Source organism: Citrus sinensis, chromosome 5 (genome assembly GCF_022201045.2).
Source record: "Citrus sinensis cultivar Valencia sweet orange chromosome 5, DVS_A1.0, whole genome shotgun sequence".
Lineage (NCBI taxonomy): Eukaryota > Viridiplantae > Streptophyta > Magnoliopsida > Sapindales > Rutaceae > Citrus > Citrus sinensis.
Window position 1 is genome coordinate 19,058,046 of NC_068560.1, and position 18,728 is coordinate 19,076,773.

The 18,728-nt window shown below is 33.0% G+C and overlaps 3 protein-coding genes across 17 annotated transcripts in view; 1 reads left to right on the forward strand and 2 right to left on the reverse strand.

The window, feature by feature from the left end:
* Positions 1–7,769, reverse strand: part of LOC102630623 (disease resistance protein At4g27190-like) — a 79,103-nt gene extending 71,334 nt beyond the window's left edge. For 2 of the 5 annotated variants that reach the window (XM_052441608.1, XM_052441607.1), the window contains exons 1-8: positions 7,625–7,769; positions 4,507–7,171; positions 4,313–4,386; positions 3,810–4,187; positions 3,549–3,701; positions 2,280–2,663; positions 1,574–2,082; positions 523–1,116 (exon numbers count right to left, since the gene is read on the reverse strand). In XM_052441608.1, coding sequence (XP_052297568.1) covers positions 1,660–2,082; positions 2,280–2,663; positions 3,549–3,701; positions 3,810–4,187; positions 4,313–4,386; positions 4,507–7,168 — 4,074 coding nt within the window. In that variant the 5' untranslated portion in view covers positions 7,169–7,171; positions 7,625–7,769 and the 3' untranslated portion in view covers positions 523–1,116; positions 1,574–1,659. Of the gene's footprint in view, positions 1–35; positions 251–522; positions 1,117–1,573; positions 2,083–2,279; positions 2,664–3,548; positions 3,702–3,809; positions 4,188–4,312; positions 4,387–4,506; positions 7,178–7,624 lie in introns of those variants that run through there. The other 3 variants (XM_052441605.1, XM_052441609.1, XM_052441606.1) reach the window with 3 other exon arrangements.
* LOC127902491 (probable disease resistance protein At5g47260) lies at positions 36–18,706 on the reverse strand. The gene is made up of 3 exons (XM_052441673.1): positions 18,140–18,706; positions 17,800–17,866; positions 36–183 (listed from the first exon to the last, which is right to left on the reverse strand). Exons 1-2 carry the CDS (start codon positions 18,689–18,691, stop codon positions 17,825–17,827), a joined length of 594 nt encoding a protein of 197 aa, XP_052297633.1. The 5' UTR covers positions 18,692–18,706; the 3' UTR covers positions 36–183; positions 17,800–17,824.
* Positions 11,081–17,199, forward strand: LOC127902492 (protein ENHANCED DISEASE RESISTANCE 2-like). Of its 11 annotated transcripts, none has more exons than XM_052441679.1 (15): positions 11,081–11,548; positions 11,852–11,936; positions 12,157–12,234; positions 12,431–12,602; positions 13,358–13,418; positions 14,214–14,338; positions 14,751–14,820; positions 15,276–15,315; positions 15,421–15,575; positions 15,694–15,795; positions 15,936–16,003; positions 16,111–16,204; positions 16,406–16,501; positions 16,600–16,701; positions 16,886–17,199. In XM_052441679.1, exons 10-15 carry the CDS (start codon positions 15,715–15,717, stop codon positions 16,994–16,996), a joined length of 552 nt encoding a protein of 183 aa, XP_052297639.1. In that variant the 5' UTR covers positions 11,081–11,548; positions 11,852–11,936; positions 12,157–12,234; positions 12,431–12,602; positions 13,358–13,418; positions 14,214–14,338; positions 14,751–14,820; positions 15,276–15,315; positions 15,421–15,575; positions 15,694–15,714; the 3' UTR covers positions 16,997–17,199. The 11 variants fall into 11 exon arrangements, with proteins under 11 accessions (XP_052297639.1, XP_052297641.1, XP_052297638.1 ...); XM_052441681.1 differs by having other exon boundaries at positions 11,857–11,936; positions 12,390–12,602; XM_052441678.1 differs by having other exon boundaries at positions 11,857–11,936; positions 15,415–15,575.
* Positions 18,707–18,728: the final 22 nt, after the last annotated feature.

An 18,728-nucleotide genomic window follows, 5' to 3' on the forward strand; every position in this document is an offset into this window, starting at 1 on the left:
AGTATCTAATTGAAAATTGCATGAAACGTGAAACATCAATTCAAGTCCTTCCTTAAACGGAGAATGCATCAAACAAATCCAAAGTGTCTTGCAAGTCTGTAGCATGACTAAAAAGTTGTAAATGCGTTTAGAACCAAATTATTCAAATACAGGAGAACGAGCAAGTTGAATCATGTACAAGAGGTTGGCCTAGTTCCAGATAGCTTCTTCACTGTACCTGAAGGGTTGGCTCAATCTTTTCTTTAGAATTCTGCACATTTTGTAATTACTCGTGTAAGCAAGCATACATTACAATCATAATAATAATAAAGCAAGAGTAATGATACAGCCACAACCTCTTTTACACAAATAATATTGTACAAACTAATATGACATAATACGATTGATTAAACAAAAACATAACATAACCCTCATAATTTATTTATTATTATTTTATATTTTCAGTCAAATAATCATCTTATGCCACGTTAATAACTACAGAAATAATTTGCTAGATAGTGCCAACACTTCATTGATACTCACCATTTCATTGAACAATTTTTTTTTGGTGTCATTGAGGTTGCCTTCCCAACATCCTTCATCATCACCATCTTCTTCTTCGGTGGGTTTCACTTTGTTTAGCTTTGGTGCGTCTACGACTCCTTGAGAGAAAATCTTCATTGTTGGGCACTGTCTCACAACTACGTGTTCCAAGGACGGGAACTCAAGAGCGTAATTACCCAAACAAAAGCTTGTTAGGCTTGGCAAACAATCAAGTCCCAAGTACTCCAATTTCCTGAAAACAATGCAATCTTCCGCTTCTTCTCCAACCTGCGACTGTATAATTTCTTCCATCATTTTGCAATCACTCATCTTCATTCTTTCAAGATTCACTAGACTTTCAGATGTTGAGAGTGTCAATAAATTTATCAACCCATGACACTTCGATACTTCTAGAGTCGCAAGATTTTCCAAATAACACGAAGCTGGTACTAATTTCTGCAACTGACTACATTCAGATATTTCTAGACTTTTCAAGTTTGCAAACACTTTGTTGGATTCGGCATTTTCCTTCAAGAGATGTTGCACTTTGTGTAATCCAGATAGATTTAACCCCATCAATCGAGGGAATGCAACCTAAAAATCAACAAAATTAAGTTGTAAATGAAAATATGTATCCAATCTCTGCAGTCTTCCCCTGCATATTTTATGGACAAGATTAATCACGACATTTTATATTTTTTCGAAATTAGTATGCTTTGCAGTAGGATCCCAAATATAAGTATCAAATTGTTTACTCTTTGAAACACATAAATGAAATCTGATCCTAAATCCAATATGAATTAGCTAGGAAAACAGAGATGTTACACGCATAATCGATATAGTTCATCACCTCCTGTCACTAGGCATCTAATTAATTTGAGACATTTTTATAATTCATACTATAAAGTTAGTTAATAACTGCGGTTATATTGTTAAATCAGATATAAATTAAGACGACGTGCAAAAAGACGAGTCATTAAATTTGATTTGATTCTAATAAAATTACATCTGTGCGAACGAAAGCGAAAGGAAAAATAATAATAATGATTACCTTTTCATCGAAGAGATGTTGTATTTGATTAGCTACCAAGGGGTTCTCTTCTGATTTTAATTTTTGAGATTCCTTATTATTTGCTGTCATGTAGAATTGGATGTGAATGTTTCCATATCAGGGCAATTCTCAATAGTTAGATATTCCAACTCAAGCAGTTCAATTATATTCCCAGTGAAGTTGCAGAATCTTTTGAGTTTTGGAAGATCAATGAGCCTTAGGCTAAAAAGCTTAGGAAACAGGGGACATAAATGTTCTTTGTCAGCATTTAGCTCTTCCAAATGAAGCACCTCTTCTAGTGAATCACAATTCCTCACTTCCAGGCTTGCCAAATTGTTCAAGCACCGTATCAGATTGGCAGGAATAGCACTCGACATATTCTTGCAGTCATCCAGAACCAGGTGTCTTAAATTGTTGAAGAAGCTGACAGGCAGTGCTTGGTTATGCCATATTTCTTTCAAACGTGGAAAAAGCGAGAGTTTTATATTCTCTATATCGCGGAATCCAATCTGCAAAAACCAAAACAATTGCACTGGATATATACAATAATTTTTTTTTTTTGAAAGGCATCAGATATATATACATTAAACTTACATGTTTTGTGTTTTAACTTCTAAAAATACATATACAAGGCAGGTGTATATGTTTAAATGTGCAAGCGCAGGGGAGATGCATGAACAATTTGGGTAAATCGATTAACACATACCATTTCTATGTAACACTTTTGTATAGTGGAATTAAGATTGCCTTCCCGATGGTACAATTCACCCTCTTCCTTTACAGTCACTTGCACTTTGTGCAGCTTTGGTGTGGATAAGATTCCCAGGGAAAAAGTCTTCATGTTCGGACAATGTGTCACAGATACTCGTTCCAATGATGGGAATTCAAGAGTGTAATTCTCCAAACAAAAGCTGGTAAGCCTTGGTATATCATCAAGTACCAAAAGTTTTAATTCGCTGAAAGGAATACGATTCTCCTTCACTTCTTCTCTAACATGTCCTATTATTTCTTCTATCTTACGGCACCGGGATACATTAAGATTCACCAGACTAGTAGGAATTCCAACCTGAAAATAAAGAGTAGCATTCAACTAGATTCGAAGTATGTCAAAATCATACAATTGTTTTACGAAAAATAACAAACCATGAATGTCTACTAGATTTTTTTGTTAAAGAAAAAAGGAAAAAATTAAAACAAAAATAAATAAATAGAAGTCCAGAAAAACAAAGATAATGAAAATGCATTTACACTATTTAGTATTAGGAACGGAGAAAGAATTTCAAGTAATTTTTAAATATTCTAAATTCATTTTTCATCTTGATGCTAGTTTTTAAAAATTTTTAATTTTCAAACATGCCTATTTTTAAAATAACTAAACTAAAACGCTGTATTTCCCATTTTTTCCCGATATTCATGCTTTTAAAAATGGAAAACATTTCTGGAAAACACTTCCCAACGCCATCAACATGGGACTGTTATAGAGTGAATATTTGAGGAAATTTTTTAATCAATGGCGTAATCAATTCATAACTAAACTAGAGATATTAACTACATTTGAACACTTTTCATTATTTTATTTTTAAAATCGAAATCTAAAGACCCAAGGAAAAGAGAAATATATATGAATTTGTAAACTTAAAAGCTGAGTAACTAAGTATCTTTTAATTTCTGAAAATCTTATTTATTAGGATTTAAGAAAAAAAACAATTAAATTGAATTATATTAAGCTGTGAAATCGTGTTTAAAACAATTATATTGTTGACTTTAATGCAGGTGAACCTATAAATTAGATTGAAAATGCAGAGTTCAGAATGGTGATTTGAAGTACAATACTTTTTTTCCCTCTAGAAGTTTGAAGTACAATACTAGCAATAAATAATTTGTGAATGAAAATTATTTGTAAACACAAAAATGATTAAAATAATTGTTGAATGTTATTTGAAACGAAAATTGAAAATGAATATAGCAATCTTACCAATGGAGGAAAAATATTCAGTAGATTATGACACCCAGATATCTCCAATTTTTTCAATTTGCTAAATGACTTCGAAGCAAGCTGGTGGTGCCATATTTTTCTCAACTTATCCGCCTCACTAATATGTAATACCTCCAGACTTGGGAGTCGTACCTGAAGTTAAAAATTCAATGCAATTAGAGATGTATATTAATTAAATTTGAAGACTCAACGAAAAGAGAAATTAACTATTGAGAATAAAATTAATTAAAAAAAAAAAACCTTTTCATCAAAGAAAGATTGAGGTTGCATTTCAGTGTGAATGACATCTTCTGGTGAGGCAAAGCTACTTAGTTTTGGAAGCCAATGGAGCGACAGGTAGTGTAGTTTGGGAAAAACCTTCAATTCATCTCTTCCTCCTAACCCCGTGGTGTTGACTACCCCTTCAATTGACCAGCAATTACGAATCTCAAGATGTTGGAGTTGCCCAAGACTATTAACCATAGAATATGAAAACAGATACTTCAGACGATCACAACGCCACACGGTCACTTTTGTTAAATTTTGACAACAATACATTCCCTGAAATTGATCGGGCCATAATTTTTCGATGCTTATTAAACCGTCAAGTTTCAGTTCCTCCAAGCGTGGAAAAGTAACCTGCAAAGCAAAACCGTACATTTTTGTTCCTTCAACTACAACTTCTAATATAATATTCTTTCGATGATTGAAGATCAATCGTGATAATATATTAATTAATTAATTATTAAACAGAAAATTATTACCTGGTGAACAGGATCATCCTCTGCATTGATTTCTGTGAATCCCTGAGTTGTTGTTGGTTTCTCCATGTCGGGCCCTATAAATGAACAAAAACAATATATAATAAACATCCTTGTTTTTTTCACCAAAAAAAGAAAAAGAAAAAAAGAATGAGTCATTGTCAATAATCCTACCAATAATTAATTTCAATACTTACCAATAATCATTTTCAAATCATCGCAGTTTTCCACTTGTACTTTTTGAAGCCGCAATAGGTTTTTGGCCATAGAGAATGAGAAGAGATGCTTCAATTTTGGACAGCAATCTACGTTTAAAATCCTTAAGTTGCTGAAAGGTTGATCTTCTCTGAGTTGGCTGTAGCATATGGCCTCCAAATTGATCAATTTATAGAGAGTCAGTGACTCCAGCAAGGGAAAGACTTTGCAACGAACTCGTCTAACTGAACCGACAATATGTAAAATCTCATAACAACTTTTTACATGAAGATGCTTCAATCGTGGAAAACCTTCCCCATCGTCTAATTCATGAACAATATTCTGAACACCCTTCTGTGAGTATAGACGGAGATCTTCAGTTCTCTTCAGCAACATTTTCGTCCCATCATTCCCCAAAAGAAGGCTAACTTGTTCTGGCCCCTTGAGCACCATCAATGTTGATGTTTTAGATTCGACGAGCCACCGGACAGACATTTGTCCTATATATATCTTATATCTTTCCAATTCCACAGAGACAAAATCCAGCGGCAGAATTTCGGAATCCGAAACATGTATCTCCAAAGTAGTTAGCTTTGACAACCCCTTCAACTCGACAAGACTGGCATTACTTCCTCCTTCAACCTTATCCCACTGTGAAAAGCTGTTATGCATAAACAGTTCTTCTAATCGAGATAATTTTGATATGACATTTGGTGGTATCAACTCAAGGCTCCAACAATTGCTCAAATCTAGCAACTGTAACCGCGTCAATCGTCCAATTTCAAGTGGTAACTGCTTGATATCGGAATATACAAGGCTGAGAATCTCTAATTTCTTTAGCTGTCCAACTATTGCTATATCTTTTAGTCGGCAATAGTCTAAACACAATGTTTGAAGGTTAATGAGGCAACCAAGTGATGAAGGTAATGAAGAGAAGTGAATTCGAGTAAAATTCAAAACTTTGAGTCCTTCCGTCCCTTTAAAAAAGTGGTCTGAAACTTGCAGAGAGCCATCACCCTCCGTATGCAATAGCTCAAGACAGGGACATTGCAACCTTTCAGGAAGCACTTGAATACCTCTATAAGGTAAAGAAATAGCAATTGGACCTTCCTGTACTGTCTCTTCCATCTTTTTCTCCAAGTCGGCAACATTTGGAATATTAAACATGAGCTCCTCTTCCGCAATTGATACAGCAACAGCATGAATGACGTCATGCATTTTAACTTTAGCTTCAGTATCACCGTCCAACAATAAGCATGAAGATTTGAGTTTGCCGATCAACGTATGCACTCTACTTCTTGCTTCTTCCAGTGTGTAAACGTTTTTAAAATAGCCCATACCCATACCATGTCTCAATAAGGAAGAAACTGGTATAGCATGACCTTCACTAAATAGACCACAAAGAAGGAACAGAGATTTTGCTTCCTTACTTCCCAATAAGTCGTAACTCAATTTTATGGAGATATACACATTTCTTTCCATTCCATCAATTTCTTTTGCATTGGAACTTCTTAGCTGATTCAACACATCTTTCCAAGTGTCAAGCCTCTCATTTTTCAAAGCTTTTGCAAGTGTAATCAGTGCAACAGGCAGTCCTCCGCATCTTTCAACGATCTCATCTGCTATAGATTGAAAAGCAAATGTTTTCATTGAATCACCCACTATCTTCTTAAATAACTGCAATGCTTCTTCTTTTGATAAAGCATCGATCTGGATTTCTTTCTGAGAATTCATAACATTGCGCAATAAATCTTGACGTCTACACGTCAGTATTATTGTGCATCGTCTCTGATCATCCATTCTTTCTTTCTCGACATCCCTGGAAGGAATTCCAACTTTATCGAACTCCAGTTCTCTCCAAATATTATCCAATATAATGAGATGCCGCTCCTCGTTCTTGAATACTCCACATAGTCGATTTGCTCTGTCGAATATACTCTCATTCAACTCAAACTTTATGCCTAAATCAGAAGCAAGTTCGTCTTGAATTTTCTGATGATCTGGGTTCTCTGTTACCTCAGCCATAGCGACCTTATCGAACAACTTATCTTCCATCACTTGCTTTGCAACTTGCTTGACGAGCGTGGTTTTACCCACGCCGCCCATCCCGTAGACCCCAATTATGTTGAGCTTATCATCCCTCACCGCCTCCATAACATCTTGAAATACTTTCATTCTTGAATCAAAGGCCTCGAAATCTTTCACTTGCATATGTTCTACCAGCTTTGGAGTAGGACGGTGGGAAACATTGGAGAAGTTACCTTTTTCCACCAGACTAGCGGCAGCTTCTGCGGCCTTTGCTGCTTGTCTACTGAGCTTGTAACGAGAAATCAAGTTTGGGCACAATACTTTGAAACAGAACTTCTTAGCTCTATCTTCATCATCAGTGATGGATTTTGCAGCGCCCTGAGTGAATTCCTTGACGCTATTAAGCCAGTCTGCAACATCCTTATAAATCTCATCTCCTTGTTGAGTAGCCTGATGAACGGGTATTTCCACCCTTTCTCTTTTATGTTCCAGCCGCTTCACTTTATCTTTTAGCTCATCTATGTAGCTCTGGTACTTGAACACATAAGATATCTGCCGTATAATCGGTTTGAGCAGTGACTTTGCACCTTCTGATACGATGCTGGAAAAAGCAGCCAGACCCACTTCTGCAGCCATTGCCTGTTGCTTAACAATATATATATATATATATATATATATATATAATGAATAAAAATGTCAAAGAAAGGAATACAAATAAATTAAAATGAACTAGAGGGAAAGACAGAGAAAGAAAAGACCGCAAACAACATCGCGATATTGATCTTGAACCAACTGATACCTAAGTAGAGAATTTCTTTTTCTATCTTAAGGATCAGAGGTTTCGCTATTAACAGAAAGGTATCCCTCAAGGAAAGTTGATGGAAATTAAGAAAGAACGGCTATCAAGATCAAGTATTCTGCTACTAAAAATAAATGATATGACTTAAGAAAAATAAATGATATGATTAAGAAAAGCCAGAGAATTTTTTCCTAGGAAAGTTGATGGAAATTAAGAAAGAACCGCTATGAAGATCAAGTATCAGAGATTCTGCTACTAAAAGAATATTATTTAGAACAAGTGCGCCTCTTTACCTGTCTGGGATCAGAGTTAATGAGCTGCTGTATTCACCTTGAATATAGAAGAAAAATTTTATTGAGCAAAAGATCTCTGTTGACTAAAGAGGAATGTCAGTAACGAGTTGATGAGAGTAATAAGAATGAATTTCCAAAAGAAGACCACCAGAGCATTAAGCACGCATCCCTTTTTCAATCAAATTTTGGTACGTATATACGTAGGGACCATTATGCGTATATGAAGTCTATTAGTTGCAATCAGAAACCCTGGCCCAATTTAATTGACACTCGATTTTTGATAAGAAGAAGACAAGGATAAGGACAAAGTCAATCAATCACCAACAGTAATTACTTCAATCTTTGTCAATCTACTTAAATTGTCGATCAACATGAAAATTGTTTAAATTGATATTTGTAAATCAATCCATTTTCTAGTTACTATGATTATAACGTTTCACCTTTCATATTGGATTTTATCTTTTCGAAAGTTTTCAAATATGAGTGTCAATAATTATTTCATTGACAGATTGTGGATAAGAATGAGTTAATATATATATATATATATATATATATATATATATATATATATAGTGCAAATAAACAATGATTTGGTACATTTGGTATTGTTTTCAAAATATTTTGAAAAGAAAATTTTTTAATTATCCACCTAAGAATTATCTTATTTTCCAAAAAGTTATAAAAATTTAGATATATTTAATTTTATACCCATTATTACAATGTGTATCAACTGTTTACTAAAAAGATAAAGTTACTCCTAAAACATAATCACCACTACAATTTTGTGTTCGCTCCTATTTTGTGACTTTGAACGAATAACTTTATGTTTTTAACGGATATTTAATAAAAATTACATACATTGGGTGTAAAATTAAATAAATTTAAATTTTTATAATAATTTTAATAATTGAATAAACTTTGAGTAAATGACTGATAATTTCTCTTTTATAAGCTACAAATAAAAAAAAATTGAATGATAATTTCTCTTTTATATGGCTCAGATAATTTATTGTTTGGGGTCTAAGATTTTAAGTATTCAACTAAAAAGATTAATATATTATAAATTGATTAATTAATTAATCATTAAACAACTCAATTGGGTTCCTGGAAGTCAATTCAACTAAAGATTAATATATCATTGACGCAACTACTTTTTTTCTGGCAAATAATTTTTAGTGCACTTACGGAACTTTTGCATATCTACACAGCGATTTAAAATATTACTGGTAACTGCTGAGAAATGTGTGAGAAAGGAGTTGATGAGAGTAATAACAGCGACTTGCAAAAGGAAAAGACAGAATCATTCACCCCTTTTTGTATCACGTATTTGGTTACTGTTTCCCTGTTGACGCATGTATAAATTTGAGTGATTTTTCTCCACGTTTTTGAGTGGTTTTTCTGCACTTTTTAACAATATGTGTGTGTGTGTGTGTGTACATATATATTTGCTGTTGAAAAAATTGGATTCACTTTTTTGGCACATTTTTGAGAGGAAGAGAAAGAAAGATTAGAGTTTTGGCTATTAACTGAAAGGTTTCAAGGGTATGAACGAAAAGCAACATTCTTTTTTAGAGACTTTTAGAGGAGGGATGCAAATTAACAAATGCTAAAGAACACAGAAGTTAACAATGAACAGTAACCTAAATCAAGAAAATTAAATGACAAGATTAAGACAAACAGGAGATGTTTTTTCTTGGATCAAGGAGATTATGCTATTAATAGAAATAAACTTGGAATTAAACTTGGAATGACCAAAAGAGGAAGCTGCGGTGTATTGTTGGACCCAATTAAGTTGAAGAAAGCACTAGTTCACAACTTTACGTTTGGATATATTCTAAAGAAATAATTAAACAGCAAATCATCCCATGCACTTTAATGATTTGATCTATTGTTTGCAAAAGAAATTGCAATTAACAGTTTTAGTTAAATATTTGTGTTAAACAGAATTTATAATTAATATAATATATCTTAGGTATTAATAATATTATAATTATTCTATATGCTATTGAAAATAATTTAAATTTTTAGACGTTTATTTTCATATTAAGTTTCTATTTATTATAAAATTTAGTTTAATATAGTATAAGTTTGTAAAGTATTAAAATATTTTTTTAATATTTTTTAAAAATATTAAAATTATTTTAAAATATATATATATTAACATTGAAGTCAATTTTTTGAGTTAATAGAACTAGTAGGTGTTATAGTAAAAAAAGAGCATCTTAATATCTCTTATTGAAAATATATAGATCTATATAATCATTTTTTTCAAATATTGAGATGTAGCTATAAAAGAAAAAATAAATTAAAAAATTTTAAATTTTAATATGGCCATCGTAGGGTTAGAATCCCCGCTCCAACCCGATTTGGAGATGTGCTTGATCTATTTATGTTTTGGAAAAAGAAAAACCAAAGAAAAAAAAACAGTTATGTATGAAATAAATGAAATAAATATATAAGGAACTGACGAAATGAAATTAGATCAAACTCTAGTTTCATGTAGTGTGAACTTTTGACAATCCTCCCATATCCTAACAAAAACTTTGTCATATTGCGAAAATACCTTTTCAATGTTTCAATTGCAATGTCGTTGACATTATTCATAGTGGCAGACAATGGACATCACGGGACGGGAGAAGTCTATGTTACGGCTTCTGTAAGTAACAGCAGCCAATGGGAAACTTCCACGGGTGCTAGAGGAGAGAGAAAGAGGTCCCAATGCAAGGTGATGGAAATGGGAATGTTCGAAGCTGTTACTTGCAGCTTCTGCACCGTAGCCATGTCCCACGGGACAAGGCTAGAAGTTATCATTAATATTACTGGCTCAAATTAGTTATCATTAATATTAGTTGAAATACGGCATCTATCGTTAATTAATATTACAAGTTTCAAATGAATTAGTTACACTGGTCATATATCGTTAATTAAATCGTACCTAAATATATTTGAATAAGTCTCAAGTGAATTAATTATAATAAATATCATATCATCCAGAATGATTTTTTTAGAATAAAATTTTGAGCAAATAATTTGAAGAGGCTTCATTACAATTAGCATTCTATATATATATATATATATATATATATATATATAAGGTTCAATTTGCTTTGATTCTTAATTAGCTGCGTACGACGATATAATCAACAATCTAGAAAGGATTTTGCTAAAGAAGCATCGGTTTAATTCCCCGTGCTCAAAGTCGGCAAAAAAGAAGTGTTTCCAAATATTAACAAGTTAATGATCCATAAAAAGTTGGTGCGTCTTTTTAATTATTAACATAAGAAACAAAGGAGACAGAATTTAACTTGCACAGTTGTCCCACTGATAATATAATAATAAGTAATGGAAGTGATGGATATTATTATAATAAGGGAAAGAACCACATGAAAAAGGGATCTAATTATCGTCATTTAGCAATAATTAATAATGTTAATTATCAACAAACTCGTACTTGGAATGAAGAAGACACGCAAACATGATCGTCCTTTTCTTTTTCTTCATTCATGCTTTTGCTTTTGCTTATTGATTTACGTGTTAAATCAGAATCAGGATTTTTATAATTGAAAGAATTATTCCTAACAATACGATTGCAGATGCCGTATTTCAACTAATATTAATGATAACTAAGCGATAACTAATTTACATATTAATATTACTGCCGTATTTCAACTAATATTAATGATAACTAGCAATAACCCAAAAGCTTTCCTCTATTTCAACTAAGCGAAAATTTACATATTAAAGCCTAGCTCAAATTCTTTTTTTCAATCGAAATAAAACGTAGCCCCAAAACCCTAATTCACCACACCAATTTATCTCTGCCCGGTATTCATTTAAACCCTACCTCGCGGTTCAATGTCATTCAATACGATTGCAGATGCCGTTTCAACTTGTCATTTAGTTAGCGCCATCCCGTTCTCTATGGTAAGCCTTAACCCTAACAACTAATCGACTGTGGTAGCACGTTTCTTGTTAGGAGTGGGGATACATTATTTGAATATATGAATTGGGTGATGTTAGTGATTCATCCCTCTATTTGTCGTGAATTGAAATTTGTGTATAATGCTAGTAAGATTGCTAAAAATTTCATATTTTGTATTGTTCCAGTTGAATTTCTTGCTTGTGGAAGATAAAACAAAAGTTCAATTTCATGTTGATTTAATTCTTCTTTTTCTTCTTTGTTTTTTCTTCTTTATATTCACGCTCTGGCTTTGGTGCTATGCTTAGTGCAGTTTATGGTTTCAAGATTAAGTCATGTTTATTTGATGGCATCCATTCCATTGAGGATTGGATTGTTGATCAAATGCACATAGTAAGCTCTTCTTATTTTATCTCAGTTTCAATTTTCTTTTATTATCTGCCTCTACCTGAAAATGGGCGTGTTTTACTAGTAAGCATAGACTTTGTTTAATTAATTGATATTTTAATTTTATGTATAAGAATAGAGGTTTATTTTGAAAAAAAAAAGAAATAAAAAAACAGGCTCTGTTGAAGCTAATTAGTACTGAATTTTTTTGGTGGTGCGACCATAGGTGGAAGCAGGGTATGAAAATGTGTTACTAGTGAGGTTGCTGCTTAAGATGAGAATTCATTCTTTTCAAAAATCCTTGGTAGGTGTGATCTAATTATATTTGATGGAATATTAAATGGATAAAAATCTGTCATACGTTCAAACTTTGTTTGTGTTTAGAAGAATGGTGTTGACTGTATATTCGTTTGGAAGAATGGTGTTGATTGTATATTCATTTGCTTAGCCTTTTGACAGATGGATTTGAAACTGACGACAAATGTGATTCAATTTACAAGGTTTTTGAGGGGCTCACAGTGGAAGGGATATTGAAGAACTGGTCTAAAGATAAAGCCTATGATTGTGAAAGATTGGAGTGAGAATATAGATGCTCGTTTAAATCTTTTTGGCAAGGTCAGAGATGAATGGATAGATATGGATTTATATGACTACTTGGACTGCTGCTAATAGGTATTTTAAGCAAGCTTTTTGAGATAACACTGAGCAAGTTATACTACTATTTTGCACATGATGATCAAAACTCAAAAGTAAAATAAAATAAAGTATTAACTTTTACTTTCATCTTTTGCATAGCAATCAATGTGGTGCTTGTTCTGTGACAACTTTGATAATCTACTTTATTGGTTAGCATTTGGACCAAAAAAGTTCTTATGATTTACATGTTTTGTAGAAATGCATGAACCTTAAATGTGCTGATCAGGGAGTTTAATTATTGCACCTTGAAATTCATTTATTGTTAACTAATTGGCTTTCCTTTGCATAAAGCCGCTTATAAGGCTTGACCGGACGTCTTTATGGGCATATTATTTGTGTTTCTTTATGCATGCCTTTATCATTTAATGGCCAGCTCCCTTTCCTCATTTGTAATTTGAACAGTAGTGTGGGCCTCCATTTTACAAATCTTTTAACATTTTTTGCTGTAAATTAATTTTTCTTTCAAATATTTTGGAGGTCATTAGAATTCCTGTAGGTCTATTTACCAGATTTTAGTATGTTTAAGGTTTTAATTTTGCTTAGACTTTAATTTTTCTGAAAGGTTGTAGTATTGATCCTTAAAGTAAGATCACGCTACTTCAAATTATTTTGAAGTGTTGCTAGTTATAGCCTTACAGATCAAATTCCATTTGTCTGGAAATTTATTGATAGCTGTTACAGCTGCATATTTATGACTCTACTTCTTAGTTATGTAAGTTCATTATGTTTAGGTCAGAGGCAGTCAGCTATGGGGAATCGATATATACACAGATGACTCTGATCTTGTTGCTGGTATGTGGTTCTATGAATAATTGTTCACAATAATTGTGTTTGCCTCACTGTTTTTGTTTTATGAGATCTATAATTGATCTTGGGATATTGCTTTCTAATTCTCATGAAAGCAAGTTACTACCTTCCCACTGCATCTCCTCCTTTATCTGCTATATAAGAGTTCCGTGCCATAATCTGGTATTACCTCTGCAAGATTGTGAATCAATATAATGCGTCTAAATTTATTTTATACATAATGCTAATGCTGAATAATATATTGTAGCTCCTGTCATATTCTACTTTGACTTTTTATATTCTGTTTCATATAAAAATCTTATTCAACTTTAGTTGTTCATGAGCAAATGTCACATGTATAAGCCCAAATGATGTTTAAAGGTAGCGCGGCTACCTTCAGTTTGAGCTTACAATGGGTGAAAGAGAAATTGAAACTGATATTTTGCTGTTTTTCTGATTTTTCAAAGTATTTTAGATCTTGACTTTTGTTTGGACTTGATGGTTATAGATTTTGTCTAGATTTGTTAAGTTGTTTCCAACACCTCGTGCCAAATCAAAGCACAATCTTTCTGATTCAGATGTCTTGTATGCTTAATTTTTTTGTTAAAGATTGGATGGTTGCATGGATTGATGGAGTTGGAGTTCAACCAGTAATTTTAATTTTTTGGACTTAAAATGCCTTTTTCTTCTGTATAAAAACTTTAGTAAGTGCTATTGAGTTGACAGAAGTTGAATACTTACAGGTTGTTTCACACTTTCTAAAAGTTTTACATATATGAATTTCTGTTTTTTGAATTGCAGAAAGGAGGTGGAACTATTGATTTGGAGCCTTACCTTACCTCACTCATCGACAATGGAGCCTACCCTCGCTCCCATGGCAGTGGAACGGACAATGACTGCTAGGGCTGCAGCATTGGTTGGTTTGGGTCTGTTTTGAGTTTTATTGTCGTTTATTTGGCTATGTTTTGATAGCGAATTTTGATATTTCAATATAATGTGTAATTGTTTTGGGTTGAGCTGGTAATTATGCTGGATTAGATTGGTTCGTTTTGGTGCTTCTCTGATGGAACACTGCTTTCTTTTAGAAATTTTGAACGTAATATGAGACTACATTTAGTTTAATTGAACACTGCATCTAGTCTAATTACTAGAAGTGTGGCATTTGGTTTGGTTTATCCGATATTCTCTAGAATTTCACTTGCATCTGGTTTTGTTGCATATGTTTGCTTGCATTTGATGGCAGTAGCAGACTGTTTGGTTTTGTGGCATTTGATGGCAGTTTGATCTGTTCTTGGTGCTGATTTAAGATTGTTCCTGTTGTGCTGATGTTAATTGCAGGTGCTTGAATCAGCTAGGGTTGCTGGTTTATTCAGACGGCTGACTCAGGCGTTGTTACTGGTTGATTCAGGTGGTTCATTTAATGTTAGGAAGCAAATTAAGAAATAATGAAGTATTCATTTAACTATAATTATTGTAGTTATTTTATTTCATAACTGAATTATAATCTATGATACTTGTGAACAAATTAGAGAATTTTTATATATGAATTATATATGTGTGTGTGTATGTACATTTTGCTATTTATCTAATAATTTAAAGAATATATTTCAATTCCCGCAAAAAAATGGCTCCAATTCCAATAATTCCTGCCAAATAATTAAATTTTTTTAATTTACCACCAAAATATATCTTAAAGAAATGTTAGTTATTCTTGCTAGATTTAACAAAAATAATTTGTAGGATTAATATTTAATTAAAATGATTAAATAATTTTATTATTCCAATTAAATATGTCATGTTTATATGACAGACAATAGTCATGAATGGGAAGTATTAGTTACATATTTTTCCTTGGGATTTCAGGCAAATGAAAAAAAGATTGAGAATGATTTCAAGAGGACAGGTGGATGATAAGTATTCATTTTTGTATATTTGGCTAATGTCCTCATTAGTTGATTTTTATGGTATTGATTTTTTTTTTTTGTTTATAATTTTCAATTAGTTGCAGCCCTAGAGGAAGAGCAGGCTGATCAAATTGATTTGTCTTGTTTTTGGGGCAATTTGCGACACGATGACCTTGATAATGCTCGTGAATGCTGGAAACTTTCTGATGGAAATAACTTTAGAGTTCGTAGCAAGCATTTCTGTTATGACAAAACAAAGGTTCCCCCATATTTTGGTTGTTTGTTATGGTATTTATATATCCTGCATATGCTAGGTTGACAGGTTATGACGTAGTTTGGTCGGCTCTTCTTGTGCTTTGTGCAATTTGTAACTGCAGATACCTGCGGGAAAACATTTAATGGATCTTGTTGCTGTTGATTGGTTCAAAGACACAAAGAGAATGGACCATGTAGCTAGGCGTCAAGGCTGTGCTGCACAAGTAACTATTCTTTTCTTTTTATTTTTCCTTTTCCATTGATGCATTAGGAGAAAATACCGCCTGTGAAATGCTACAATGTAAATAACTTCTTATGGTTCATTGAATCTATAACACACTGAGCCCTATTCTAAAATATGTAGGTTGCTTCTGACAAAGGACTTTTCTCACTGATCTTTAATCGTCAAGTAAGTTTGTTTCATTTCAGAAGGTATAAGTTTCGAACTTATTGTATTGGGAGGTTGTATAGTTGTAACCTAAGCATCTGCAGCTTCCTGGTTCAACACATTATAGTATGGTATTTTATTTTGTCACAAGGCAATTGGTTACAGGATCACTTTTGCGACGGTTTGTTGATGGCGATGATGAATTTTGCAATAGTAGGTTGAAAGTTATTCCATCTGTTCCTAAGGTATCCATCTTGGCCTTCATGTATTAGGACTATATTAACGTATACTTACCCTTTACTACACGGTACACTTCAATTTGTACAAAGAAGGCATGCATTTAGGTGTAAATGTACTGATGGGTTGTATCTTCAAACTTCATGTCCTTTTTACCCTCTTGAATTTGTTTTGCACTTGTTCTTGATTTTAAGCACTGAATCATGCAGGGGTCATGGATCGTGCGCCAAAGTGTTGGAAGCACCACTTGTTTATTAGGGAAAGCGGATGATTGTAACTATCTTCACGGTCCCAAGTGCGTAGAAGTAAATGCTCTTGGAATTTCTTTAGTACATGAGATGTTCCCCTTTCAAATAGTGTCGGATACCATTGACATGGTTTAACATTGTTCATCTTTCTGTAGATTGATGTTGACATCGGTTCTTCTACTGTTGCTAACGGAGTTTTGGGCCTTGTAAATGGTGTAATTACGACATTGGTGGTTGACATGGCTTTCCTTGTACGGGTATGTATGATTGTTATTTTATTTTATTTTATTTTTTTACCCCCACTTCTAAATGGACACAAGGGAAAAGACATGATTTTGAGATATTGCCCTACAATTTGCATTTTTGCATACTTGAATGTTCTCAGAATGGTATAAATAATGCTTCATGTGTCTCTTCTTTATCTTGCTTTTTTGTATGCAGGTAAACACTACAGATGAATTACCAGAGCGACTGATTGGAGTTGTACGTGTTTCTCATACAGAACTCAAGTCTGCTATTGTCCCAAAGTTGGAACCAGAGACATCATCATGACTGGTTTCATTTCACCTCAACTGTTTTTTTTTTTTAATTGAAAAAAAGAACCATTTGTTTTAGGTATACATACATGTATTTTGATCCCGTTTTCATTGTAATTTCTCATTTACTTTGAAAGAAAGTCATTGGTGTTTTCGAATGGGAATTTTGCATTAAAAAATGAAGAATAGTTAATAGGAAATTTCATGATTCTTTAGCTATTTTTGGAATGAGTGTAATAGTATTAAAGTTAGTTTCTACTCGCAAACAAGTGAACTGCTCGATCCCCAACTGCGACCACACTAATTGTCATTACATCTAACAAAAATACTAATAAAAAAATGATTTTCTTATGATGCTGTGAAAAAATTTATGAGATCACTTATTTCCAAAAATTTATGGTCTTGACTTCACGAAATTCTTTTAATTTAAAGCATGCTTGTCTGAAAAAGTCAGTTGGACGGATTAATTCTTTTTAATAATGGTCGAGATAACTTTACTATACTTATAAAAATATTCTTATTCTGATAATGCCACAAATGTTATGCTGTTTTCTTCAACTAATGATTTTCAATCAGGACTGGGTAGAAATCAAATGCTTAAAATGCCAATTGAATGAATAATATAGAAGTTTAAGCAATATCTAATTGAATATTGCATGAAACATGAAACATCAATTCAAGACCTTCCATAAACGGAGAATGTGTCAAACAAATCCAAACTGTCTTGCAAGTTTGTAGCATGACCAAAAAATTGTAAATACGTTTAGAACCAAATTATTCAAGTACATGAGAACAAGCAAGTTGAATCATGTACAAGAGATTGGCCTGGTTCGAGATAGCTTCTTCACTGTACCTGAAGGGCTGGCTCAATCTTTTCTTTAGAATTCTGCACATTTTGTAATTACTCGTGTAAGCAAGCATACATTGCAACCATAATAATATTAAAGCTAGAGTAATAATACGACCACAACCTCTTGTGCACAAGTAATATTGTGCAAAACTAATATGACATAATATGATTGATTAAATAAAAACATAACATCACCCCCATAATTTATTTATTATTATTTTATATTTTTAGTCAAGCAATCATATTATGCCATGTTAATAACTATAGAAATAATTTACTAGATAGTGCCAACACTTCATTGATACTCACCATTTCATTGAACAATTTTTTTATGGTGTCATTGAGGTTGCCTTCCCAACCATCTTCTTCTTTGGTGAGTTTCAGTTTGTTTAGCTTTGGTGCGTCTACAACTCCTTGAGAGAAAATCTTCATTGTTGGGCACTGTCTCACAACTACGTGTTCCAAGGACGGGAACTCAAGAGCGTAATTACCCAAACAAAAGCTTGTTAGGCTTGGCAAACAATCAAGTCCCAAGTACTCCAATTTCCTGAAAACAATGCAATCTTCCGCTTCTTCTCCAACCTGCGACTGTATAATTTCTTCCATCATTTTGCAATCAGTTATCTTCATTCTTTCAAGATTCACTAGACTTTCAGATGTTGAGAGCGTCAATAAATTTATCAACCCATGACACTTCGATACTTCCAGAGTCGCAAGATTTTCCAAATGCCACGAAGCTGGTACTAATTTCTGCAACTTACTACATTCATGTATTTCTAGACTTTTCAAGTTTGCAAACACTTTGTTGGATTCGGCATTTTCCTTCCAGAGATGCAACACATTGGGTAATCTAGACAACATTAACTGTCTCAATTGAGGGAATGCAACCTGAAAATCA

What these genes read in the sequence shown, in the direction of transcription:
- LOC127902491 (XM_052441673.1), bottom strand. Translation starts at nt 18,691, where the DNA reads ATGTTGTCTAGATTACCCAATGTGTTGCATCTCTGGAAGGAAAATGCC. An exon ending in AAAAATTGTTCAATGAAATG is followed by an intron (nt 17,867 to 18,139) that starts GTGAGTATCAAT and finishes CAAAATGTGCAG; the next exon opens with AATTCTAAAGAAAAGATTGA.
- LOC127902492 (XM_052441679.1), top strand. Translation starts at nt 15,715, where the DNA reads ATGGATCTTGTTGCTGTTGATTGGTTCAAAGACACAAAGAGAATGGAC. An exon ending in AGTTTGTTTCATTTCAGAAG is followed by an intron (nt 16,004 to 16,110) that starts GTATAAGTTTCG and finishes TTTTGTCACAAG; the next exon opens with GCAATTGGTTACAGGATCAC. An exon ending in ACATGGCTTTCCTTGTACGG is followed by an intron (nt 16,702 to 16,885) that starts GTATGTATGATT and finishes TTTTGTATGCAG; the next exon opens with GTAAACACTACAGATGAATT.